At 44.6% G+C, this 12,103-nt stretch overlaps 1 protein-coding gene across 3 annotated transcripts in view; it reads right to left on the bottom strand.

Annotated features, from left to right (window-relative positions):
- Positions 1-12,103, bottom strand: part of zfhx4 (zinc finger homeobox 4) — an 84,318-nt gene that overhangs the window by 47,839 nt on the left and 24,376 nt on the right. For all 3 annotated transcript variants that reach the window (XM_086305998.1, XM_086305997.1, XM_086305999.1), the window contains exons 2-5: positions 9,530-12,065; positions 8,944-9,156; positions 8,307-8,601; positions 6,116-6,657 (exon numbers count right to left, since the gene is read on the bottom strand). In XM_086305998.1, coding sequence (XP_086162124.1) covers positions 6,116-6,657; positions 8,307-8,601; positions 8,944-9,156; positions 9,530-12,019 — 3,540 coding nt within the window. In that variant the 5' untranslated portion in view covers positions 12,020-12,065. The remainder of the gene's footprint in view (positions 1-6,115; positions 6,658-8,306; positions 8,602-8,943; positions 9,157-9,529; positions 12,066-12,103) is intronic.

Here is a 12,103-nt window from a genome sequence, read left to right as displayed (position 1 = left end):
ATGCGCCTTCTTTGATTATTACTTTGTTTTCAGTTGTTTTTCTTCTTCTTCTTTCTTTTTTTTTCCCTAAACAAGCTTGTGTCTTTGTCCTAACAGGATGATCAAGACCCAAGAGAAAGGCGAGGATAGGGCGGAGTTTGGGATATTTAAAAAAAAAAGGTTAGAGGAAGACAAGTGTGTGAGTAGGGGGCATGTGGATGGAAAACGGGAGGAGGGAAGTGTGTATCTGAGCGTCTGTTGGGATATAGTGAGGGTGGGAATGTTAAGACGAGGGGAAAAAGACAAAAAGGAAAAGAAACTTCTGGTAACTCCTTTGTTCCCACATCCCAGCAATGCTCCCTTCCTTCTGGTGGTCTGGAAGACACTGACCCCCCCCCCCCACTCCTTCTGCACACTTCACAATCCCCCCCTCTGCTATCGTTCCCATACCTGTCAGCCTCGATCTGCTTCACAGTCCCCTGCACATGGACGCGGCCCAAATGACCCACACCTCAGAGGGGTGCGAATGATTATGAAAGGGATCACATCTAGCTATTAATATGAGAAAACCAGCTCAGTCTGTTTTTCTGTGTCACACACAGAAAAAAGAAACACACGCACATGAACACACCTAGTCAACAAACTCATCAAAAAGTCAAGAATTTGAGGTAATTTAAGAGGGGAAATTAAACATTACATATGAGTGTCAGTCAAGTGCTGGACCAAAGCTGGACATTACACACCCACACCCACAGATGTGTGTATAAACACTCGTGTTCTGCCGACCATCTGGTAAAGGCGTTGGAGGGAGAAGGGGCGAAACTCTTATTAATATCTATGAGGATTATTTGGCAGAAGGGGGGAGGGTGGGGAAGCCTGTCCATTCAAACCTCTCCGTCAAACAGAAAGCTACAGCTACAGAGTTCACACACACAAACACACCCGTGCACACACACCTGCTTTTGTGCTTTAATTAGCCGCTACCCTCCATCCTCCCTCCCCCACCCACTTCACCACCCCCGAACCTCTGAAAGATTTCTATTGTAATCTCCATGCAGGTGAAAGAGGAGATGATTTGAATAATCTACTAACTGGCATCAGGAAAAAAGAAAAAGAAAGAGGGACGGACAACCTTTCTGGCAAAAAACAACAACCAAACAAAACAAAAAAAAAACACACAGAGGTGAATTAATTTATCTGCTCAGGTGCTGAACTCTTGTTGGCATCATCTGTCTCCATGACAGAATATGAAAATCTATATCTAGCAGTCAAGTAGCATCTAGCGTGAAGTGGCTGAGAACATTCCTTTTTGAAGAGAACAGCAACTCTTTAAGTCTGTCTGCGAGTCTGAGACAAGGACGCTGTGATCAAGCGCCTGTGTCTGGAACAAGCGTACACGGGCTCAAGTGGGAATGGTAACTTGATGACTACAATTGTGAACGAGTGCGTCTCTATGAATGTATGTAACGCTATACCTCTTTATGGACATATGAATTTAAGAGTGTGCGTGTGTGTGTGTGTGTGTCATAAACGGTGCCATGCATTTGAAATAGATCCAGTCTCTTTTCTATTCCGGGTACCAGCACAATGACTTTTTATGCAAATCTATGGGAGTCAATCTCCTGTCCATTTCCCCATCACACAAGTCCAAATGACAGTCCAATAATTTGGGCTGCATATATATAGGGCCATTTGATTTTCAAATGAGAGTGGGCAGGGTTGACCCTTGCTAATAGCCAAGGCACAGTGGTAGACTTAATATCACAGATCACAATATCACGCAAGCGCAGCTACCTCCATCAGAGAGAGATGGAAGAAAATTAAATGTGAGGAGGGGGTGGGGGTGGTGGAGATAAAAGACTGAAAAAAGGTCCCTCAGTTGATAGAAAAAGCAAGAGAGAGAGAAAGAAAAAAAGGGGGCAGAGAGAGGGAGGGAGAGCTACAAAGAAGATGATGAAAATGAGAAAAGGGAGGCGTTTGGATGCATCTACAAACCACAGTCTCCTTTCCTCATCTTCTTACTCCCTACTCACCCTCCTCCCATTACAGCCCTTGTTTAATTCCCCCCACCCCCTGATTCCCAGCCATGGTGTTGCCAAGAGGATCATGGGTAATGAGATGGCCTATCTGCTGCTCCCCAGGGGAGAGATAGAAAAAGAGAGAAAAAAAAAGAGTCAGAGACAAAACAAAAAAAGGGCTGGTAAGACCGAGTTTGTGAACGAGTGTTTGAGCGAGAAGGAGAGACAGATGTTTAAAGAAAGATGCTTTCTATTATTTTTCTTTTCCTCTATTTGTCACACTAACAACCGACTACTAAATCTGAATATCCTTTCTCTTCCGATCGCCATCATAAAAAGTAAAAGAAAAAACAAAAAAAAACGTTTTATGACCTCGAATTTCTGAGTTCAAAGGAGATGGCGAGGGAAGTAAAGGAAGGGGGAAAATAATGAAAAGGAAAACAGAGATATGGAAAAGTGCAGTGGACCCCGGAGGTCCATTTCCGCTTGAATTATGACGGAAAGTTGGATAGACTGACAGCGGTTGAGGACAGTTAAGATTTACTCAGACAACCATCTGAGAAACAGGTGCCATGGCTTGCAAGACACACAAAGTGTGTGTGTGTGTGTGTGTGTGTGTGTGTGTGTGTGTGTGTGTGTGTGTGTGTGTGTGTGTGTGTGTGTGTGTGTGTGTGTGTGTGTGGTCCTTGACCATGCCACATTGACCATGAACATTCTCAACTCCTAATGACCGGGGCAAGCCCAGATCTCAACCTCAAAGACGACACGCACACGCACACACACACACACACACACACACACACACACACACACACACGGACTACAAACTAAACCCCCTACTTAGCCAGGCAGCACTTGTGAATGGCACTGACAGATTTACCCCCGTCTCCATGTTTATTAAGCCCAGTGTTTGTTATTAAAAATCTGCCATATATCATCATATTCAGTGGTAAGCCAAACACAAGTGCTTCCAGCAAAGGACACGCTATGCTACAACACCATTTAGTGCAGAACTTACCTCACAGGCTGCCAGCATACAAATGCTATTTTAAAACATCTTCTATTTTGTTGTTTACATTATTTGTAGGGGGATAAAGGTTTGCACTGGACAGCTGTGATAATACCTGCGAAGCGAGGTTCCACACTCACATCAGCTAAATTCTATATTAGGAGATACTGTGTAGAAAAAAAACAACCTGAGTGGTACCAACCAGCCCTGATCACTTTCCCTATATTTCCCCTCTAAAGGGGATGAGGTGTACTCCTCAGTTATTCCATGTAAGGCCTGTAACTTCCTGCACCACCTGCTGTGCCCTGGACACCAGATGACTTGATGTCCATGTGCTGCTAATGTAATTTCCCTCTTGAAAGTCTGGAAAAAAAACCCCTTTCAAACTCTCAGTTCCCCTCAGAAGTACTCCATTGCTGCGACAAAGCAGCCATAAAATCTCCTGAATATGCTTTTTGTTTGTATCTTCAAATGGTTTCCCATGCCATAAAGATATTCTGTGTTTCCAAAAAAATCCAGATGGTAAAGTCGTCAACACTCGGATCTTTTATGCGCCCGGCCAAGCTACCTCTATCCCCATGTGCTTTTCACCTCTGCCAATACATAAAAGGAGAGGTGTTTTTCTGGTCAAATAAAGAAATGATTTTTTTTTCCCTCTGCACCGCTCTCTGCTCTGTCTGTACTTTCTCTCTCCCTCACGCTTGGCTTTACCACCACATGTCCAAGGGTAAAATAGAGGAATTTCTGCCAAAGGCATTAAAAGCGTCATCTGTGGAACAGATTTGTGGAGGCCCTTTGGGGGTAGGTGGGTGGCTAGATGGGATGCAGGGGTACATGGGTGCACTGAGGGGGCACTGGATGACCCTCTCTTGCCTTGGCTGATCTTGTGCTTCTGCGTGCCTAAAAAGATGCTCCGCTGCATAACGTAATGTTTCTTGGAAAGCAAAAATATGAACAAAAGCAGGAATATGTTCAGGCGCACCCCTTGGTTCCGTTTCTGTGAAGCTTATTCTGTTTCTTGGGTTTTGTACATTTAATCACAACTGTTATAAATAGCTTTTTGCTTGTTTAATGGCTGCCAGTGTTTAGTGTAGCCTTGGTAACCTAACTGGCTGTTGCCTCATTTTAAATCAACTGAAAGAGCAGGCAAAAGTTGCTCAGCACTTTCAAACACATGTTCGCAAAGGCACACACACACCCACACACACACACACACACACAGGGTAAAGTTTTCCTATGACAGTAAAGAGACTTGATTTGAGTCATCTAATCAAGCTGATCTTATAGGTTAGGACCTTGGCTAATGTGGGCCAATGTGCAAGCAGCATTTGCTCATAATTTAAAAATGTTCCTTGAGTAGAGACATCTCCAACTCATCCCATGCCAAGTCCAGCCCCCTTTTTTTCCAGGCTGCTGGACAATCCTGTGACAATGTGTACATCCTGTTGAAGTGAAGACTGTTTTAAATAACCCCAAGAATGCCAATGTGATTAATCCAGTTTAGGCATGAAAGTGTAAGGAAGAATCAGTTGCAGATTTTCAAATAAATGTAATTCCTTTAAGATTACTATGCGACACAGTGCACACACACATACACAACGCATGCACAATAAATGATGATGACTGAAGTCTGTAAAGTGAGGCTGCTTCATAAACACAATTTTGCAGATTCAAATCATAAAAACTTTATCGCACATTACGTCTTTTCTGAGTTTCGTGTTTTCATTGTTGGCCAAATGCAGTTGGATTTTTATTGTTGCTTAAAAATACAAAAAAAAACCAGCTCTAGTTTGAAAATGAGAGGACAGAACTGTCCTTTTATTATTGTACTTATTATTATTCTACAAATATGGGTTTATCCCTGTAAAAATAAAAATATATTTCTGTCAATAGGATCTTATTTTCTACACGTTCTAACCCCTGTTGCCTCCACGTTTAAGAAACAACACGCTCAAACACCTCCCACTGCCAAATGTTGAATACAGTAATAAAGAAATCCTCATTAATGTAATGCACTTGATCCAGGCCTGTAGGTCAAGGCCTTGGAAATGTAATAGCATCCTATTAAAACGAAGGAGAAGTCTAACAAATTAAATCTACTTAAATATATAAAGTGGCAGAAAGATGCCAAATATTGGGCATATTGGAATTTCCTTAGATTAACTTTTTATTATTTATTGCTCTGAGTGCGAAGACTTTAATTAGTTAAGTAGCTCAATTAATACAGCTCTGACAGGAAACTAGTGTGGTAATGCTGTGGTAAATTAAAACTGAATAATTAAAGGTAAAATAAACAAAACAAGCTACAGTTCTGGTGCAAGATGATGTAACCAACAGGGTGTGTTTCTTTTATAAATAATCATACAAATTATTGTAGTTATATAAATTAAAGTCAGATTTAACATTTCATAGTTAATCTATCATTTTATAATATTTCAAAATATAAAACAGGCTCGAAATAATTACTGCATAAAATGTCAGGTTTCTCCTGCGTCTGATTGAGCTTCACATAAAGTCAAATATCAAGAGTAACATGAATAGTGCTGCTATTGTTGGCACTGTCATTAGGCCCTGACAATGAAGGGGGAAAAATATTTCTCTGCTGGTACTTCACTTGTGAAGGATTAAAAGGAACTACAGTGCCAGCTGATAACAGACAGGAAATATACCCGTATCAGATGGGATCTTCCTCGGTACTCTTGCACTGACCTTTTCCATCTTTGTCATTCCACTCTCACGGGAACTTTATATGTGTGTCACACTACGCTTAGGAGAGTGGGGTCATTTGTTTTGAACCAAAAACAATAAATAAACAAAAAATAAAGTATGTGCTCTCTGAATCGCGTGTCCTTGCTAGATCTGCATTAACATGAATTCTATTGTCTGTATTAGGCTGCATGTCATGAGATGTAACATCGGTGTCCTGCAAAAAACACAGAACCATATGTTTTTTTGTTTCTTTATAAATTATCTTCAGAAATTCATTTTCAGCCTCACTCATAGGCAGTGTTGTTCTACTGCTTGTTTGCTTATATCTTAGCAGGGCCAAAGAGCTGAGATTAACGAACTGGTTTTTGCAGGACACGGCGTGGGTAAATAGTGTTTTTACCTTATAGAGGCGGATGGCAGATTCATGCCTCTGGTTGGTGGCATGTAGCCTCAGTTTATCCACGCTATTGCTGTAGTAGTCACAGGCATTGCACTTGAGGTGCACAGGGTTGCCAATCGCCACACATTTTAATCTCCACTGGTTGGCCTTGCCACCCTCTTTGATGTGAGCCACCAGCTGGTGCTTCTGCATGTGCTTGTCTGTCTTGCAGTGCAGCTGAAAGTTGGCCTTAAGCTGAGTGTTGTAGCTGCAGAGCTTGCACTGGTAGACATCGCCGACCACGCAGCGCCACTCCTCTTCGGCCAAAGAGCGCTCGGCATTGACGTGGGCGTTGAGAGCCTCCAGGCTGTCTGTGGAGTAGCAGTTGCATACTGCGCACTGGTAGAGGCGCAGCGAGGGGTCGTTGATAGGTGGCGACAAGGAGGACAGAGAGGGATCTGATGAGGACATGCCCCCGATTCCAGCTGAGGAAACCAGGGACAGGTCGTCTGCCATCAGCTGACCGCTTGTAAGACGCAACTCTGCTGATAGGTCATTATTCACTAAGGATAAAATTAGAGAAAATCTAGGTTAGACTGTTGGAAAGGAGTTGAGATGGAAGTGTAAAAGGTAAAACCTCAAAAAAGGATTAAATACTTGAAAGCACACAATGATAACATGTCAGACAGGAGGCAGGCAGCAAGCACAGCAAGAGGAATGTTAAAAACAAAGTAATGTGACAAAAAGCCAACGCTATAGTAAAAATGAAAGCTTGGAATGCATATGGAGCGATAAAGGATAGAGGTACAAAAAAGGGGAAAAGATTTTTTTTTTTATTAAATGAAATTAAGTGTGGAAAGCGAAGTGAGTCCTTGCAGGCCTCTTTCACACAAAAGGATTTGATAAAATAAAGCCTTGCAGAGGACTAGGGCTCCTTACAAAGTCTTGTCTATAAAAAACCTTAATAGGATTGAATCAGGATCAATTACAATCATCCTTTTCAACTTGCTAACTCGCTCATCAGGTAGCTTTAATTACTGGTCTCAGCTGTGGTGGGACAACGGCTGCAGGGCTCCAGTCTTTTCTCACATACGCACAGATTTTTGAAAAGCTGATCAATGCTTTACACAGTTTTTTTTTCCTAAAAAAGGCCATTCATACAAATGTAATTAACACTTTCGTTTGATCCCTTCATTGTCCCTTTATGTATGGTACCAAAGCTCATACTGTGTTTTTAAGTGTATAGAGGTATTAACAATTACACATCATTTAAATCTTTTCTACATAATTCATTCAGATGGCCAAATGTGTGTGATATGTGTGGGTGTGCACTGGATTAAAAAAGCACACGGACGCAAGATAATGTGAAAGTATCACACTGTTTGTCATTTAGAAGGTGCATATAAGTGTCTATCTGGGTATCTATCTATACACACAGACACATATATATATTAAAAACCTATCTATGTATGCAATGGACAGCTGTGCTCACTATAGGGAGCTGTCTGTTATCACTGTAATTCACTGAGAGTACATCTGCTAGCTGGGCTGTGACCTCCACACTAGAGGAGGGAGTGGGTGTGCAACACTGCGGGGTCATTGTTAAATCTCTCTCACTCCTACGGGAATCCGCTTCCTACTGTGTGCGAGTGTGTGTCTGTGTACATGTGTGCTAATGTGTGTGTTCTCTCCAGGGTGAGCAAAGGTGGGGTGGGGTGTGTATGGTGGGGGATTAAGCTGACTTAAGAAAATTACAAATGAAAGATTAAGAATAATTCTCATGTGGCATCTCATAATCATTTTTTAATCAGTGAGAGCGGTCAAAGAAAGGAGACAATGACAGAGGGACAATATGAGAGCAGAGATAAGAGCCAAAGAGAAAGAAAAGGGGGGCAAGGGAATGGGGCCAAGGCTAAAGATGGGAGCAGAAAAAAGGAAGGTGAGAAGGTGTAAAAAAGATAAATAAAAAAAATCAACAGAAAGAAGAAAATGCAGAGAGATAAAAAAAAAAACCTAGATAGCATCAGATATATGAGATAAAACAGAATAACTGGCCCAGTGATAAATGAGCAGAAGTAAACTGAAAGAATAAGCTTGAGGCCAAAAATTCAAAACAGGAACTTTCTCACATCATAAGCAGAAATATCCTTTTTCCTGCCATTTCCCATCTCTTTTTTTTGTTTTGCTTTGTTTCAAATTTAGTACCACTCACCTAGACCAGATCCGAGAGCGGCAGCGGTTGCAGGATCTAGCTGAAAGGGGTTGATCATCATCTGAGCGTCTGGGCCACTGCTGCTGGCTGGGTTCTCCAGTTTTACACCCGCAAGGCCCATGTTTTGAGCCAGGTAGTACTGGTAAAGCTCTGCCTCAGCTGGAGCTAGGCCCAGATGGAGGCTGTGTTGAATCTGCTTCATGTTCTGCTGCAGCAGCATCATGTTGTGCATGTGCTTCTCGCTGGTCATGTGGATTCGCAAGTTTCGTGCCACATTGGTCTCGTAGTCGCAAACCTGTTAGAAGAAAAGTGGAACAATATAAGTGTATTAGGAAGTCTAACTCTGCCAGCGTGATTGTTATCAGCAAAGCACTTTTTTCCCACTTAGAATTTCATGAAAACAACAGCTAACAACAAAACAGGACATGAAAGCATTTTATTACCATGGTTATGGTGATGAAGACTAGAATGTATAAGAAATTCCATTTTAAATTTGAAGGTCAGACGATGTGGCCAAGAAAAATAATAGACACAGTGACGCATAGGGAAATAACCGCCTCATTGTGCGGACAGTGCAACAAGGAAGTTGGTATGTTGCTGCCACGGCGCTACAATGATGCTCTGTTTGTTTCATTACCTCACAGCGCCAAGTGGGCTTCTGTTTGGGCTTGGATGGTGAGGGTGCCCCACAACCTCCACCAAGGCTTGCACTGGGCACAGGGTTGGCATGGTTGTGGTTGTACTGTGCTTCACTTCCACCATTCTGGAGTGTTTGCACGTTGTTCAGATGCTTGTCTGACTGCATGTGGATGCTTAGGTTGCCTTTGGTGGTGGTTGAGTAGTTGCATACCTATAAGAGAAACAAACATTGGGAATTAATATTAATAATAGTAATGATGTATGATAAACATTAAATACATCAATGACAAATAATAGTTGTTTTTTGATTTGTTGTTCAGCACTATAATTCAAAATGTATCCTTAAAGCTACAATGTATGTTGAAGAAAAGAGAAAATAACATCCAACTGCCTCTTTTCCCTTTTTAATTCCAAACTTTTTGGAATTTTGGGTAAATCAAAAATAAAATATAATATTATATTATAATCCACGCAAAAAACAAAAACAAACCATAAGCGAAACGCTCCTTATTTGACAATTTCACAAAATTAAAAAAAAAGAGGGAAATGGAACTCCACAGACATGAAACATAAGATGGACAGACCTCACAACGGAAAGGCTTGTATCCACAGGTATAGCTTTCTCCTCTGGCTAAACGAGGGTGAGCCTGTCCTGTGCGGCAGTACACACACGATCCACCTGACTCTGGATGTTTCTCCTTCATGTGAGCGTCCAGTGTCTGCTGGTACTTGTAGTGCCAGTTACACTTGGGACACTTCAGCGTCTTGCAGGAGTTCCTTGAATGCATCATTGTCATATGCCCTCCCAGAGATCGTGAGGATCCCAAGACCGTGTCACACTTGGGGCACTCTACTCCGCTACCTGGTGACCCTTCACCAGGGCCTGGGGTTCCAGGAGTCCCTGGAGTTCCAGGTGTACTTGGGTTTCCTGTGTGTTGATGCAGAGGTCCAGGACTCTCATCATCTCTGCGCAACGTCATCATGTCAAGGGGGTTTGAGGATGGTGATAAGCCATCCCGTCCTGCCAGGCCTTCATTGGTTGAGTCACTGCTGCTCTCCCGCTCTCTGGCAGCTGCCAGGGCAGTGGACAAACGGCTCTTCTCCATCTCCAGCTTCTCACTAACAGGTAAGGAGGAAAGGGAAGTGGATGCAGGGCCTTTACTGTCATTATTCAACTTTAGCACACTGTTGGAAAGGGGGGAAATACTTTGGTTTAAGAGAGGGAAATCTTTGCTACTGGTGCTGTCGGCCCGCTGGCCTGTCATCGTCATGACCTGTTCCTCCTCCTCTTCTGCCTCCATATCCGCTCCACCACCACTGGAATAAGCATCCTCATCCTGCTCTGGACTTTCTCCTCCCACCGTACCGGGCTCCCGCTTAATGGGCGGGTACTGGCTCAGATCTGGCCCATTGGGTTGCAAAGTGCAAGTGTCCCTAATGTGGCCTTTGCGGTCACGATCAGAGTTCCGCCCTTCCAGGCTGCCACCAGTGGTAGCAGCAGCAGAACTCCCGCTGGGGGTTCTGTGGGCACCAGCCCCTCCCCCGAGGTTTGGGTTGGTCTCAGCCTTTGGCATGCTTTGGGATCTGGGGGTTTGGTCAGTAGAGGAGCTGCTGGCACTGCCCTTTAGGAAGGCAAAACCTGCCTGAAGGGAATCTGCATTCTCCCCACTACTGTGGAAAGCATTCCACAAGCCGCGGAGCCCCGTGTCTGGCCCTAGGAAGTTGGCAGGTGAGGGAAAGTGGGGTAGCACAGAGTTTGGGGTTTTTTTTGGTTCCAGAAAGCTTATAAGAGGTTCTTTGTCCTTGCCGATGCCCTGAATGATGGCAGAGATGTGCTTGTTGCTCAGCAGCTTCTGCTCCTGCTCATTCAGGGTCATGCGGTGGTCATGGACAGCATGTGTCACGAAGGAACGGCTGTAGCCAAAAGACAACTTGCACAGGAAACACATCAGTACAGGCTTCCGCCGCCCATCCGCCACACAGCCCTCAAACTTGGACAAGTCCACATTGTTGGGGACATCTTTGGACACACAGGAGTTTTTGGCTGCACCATCCGCCTTTAGATAGTCTTTGTCGGTCTTATGGCGGAGGTCATACACACGGAAACTGTGCAACACAGGACCAGCGCCTGCCAGCCCTCCAGCTGAGGTATTTGGGAAGGAGGGGTGGTCAGCCGCTAGGGATTTACTCCCAAAGGGTGAGGCAATGTGGAAGGTGTTTATGATCTGGGGGTAGAAGGACATGGGTGCAGCGGGCTGCTCCAACCGTTCCCCCCCTGGGCTCAGGCCACTTTGACCACTGCTGACCTGGGTATTCGGGAAGGTCTGGGGGGACAGCAGGCCCCTGAATTGGAGAGCCCCAGAGAGCTCCCCCTGGTTGCCACGCTGCTCTTTGGAGTCCTCCAGGATGAAGGCAGAGCCATCGGGCTGGTAGATGATCTCGCCGCACAGGTTCTCCACATCACTATCCTCTTCCATCTCCATCTCGCTGTTCATTTCCCCCACTTCTGCAGCACCCACCTCACGGTCTCCTTCATCCTCGCTCTCGTCCCCTATCATCCCTTCAACCTCCTCACCCTCCTCGTGACCTCCAGTGGTAGGCAGGCGGGCATTGGGGCAGTGGTGCTCCATGTATTTTTGTAAACTGGAGAAGGAATTAGAACATTCGTTGCAGGGGATCTCCTTTGCCGGTGCCACGGGGGATGTGGCAGGGGCAGAACAGTCCGAACCCAAAGCTGCTCCTCCTCCTCCTCCTGGTAAAGTTCCGGTAACACTCCCTTTGTTACCGGTAGTAAAGCTTTCTCTTCGACTCTGCTCAGTTACAGGGTCGGTGGTTGCACTGACAGTGGTGGGGGTAGTAGTGGACCTCAGCGGACTCACAACGGATTCTCCAAGGCCATTCTCTGGCTCTCCAATGGCAGCAGGTGACGATTGGTTGTTGTTGGCATTGGTGCTGTTGGCGACACTGGTCTCCATGGCGATGACGGAGTTGTCCTCAGCAGCCGCATCCAGCCTCTGGCCACCATGTTCCTGCTGCCGTGATGACACCATAGGGGGAGAGTCACAAGTTGCCATGACGACCACTACATAGGGATCTCATCTCATCCAGCCCAACAGGGACCTGAGTTGGAGAACGACAGAAATCAAGAAAGAACATCA

The sequence above is a fragment of the Aulonocara sp. 'chitande type north' Nkhata Bay genome, linkage group LG9, assembly GCF_057382095.1.
Source record: "Aulonocara sp. 'chitande type north' Nkhata Bay isolate Kocher_YH1m ecotype deep benthic linkage group LG9, A_spYH_male_GT1.1, whole genome shotgun sequence".
NCBI classification, from domain to species: domain Eukaryota; kingdom Metazoa; phylum Chordata; class Actinopteri; order Cichliformes; family Cichlidae; genus Aulonocara; species Aulonocara sp. 'chitande type north' Nkhata Bay.
Note: the sequence above shows the minus strand (reverse complement) of the source record. Positions and strands in the feature narration are given on the sequence as shown.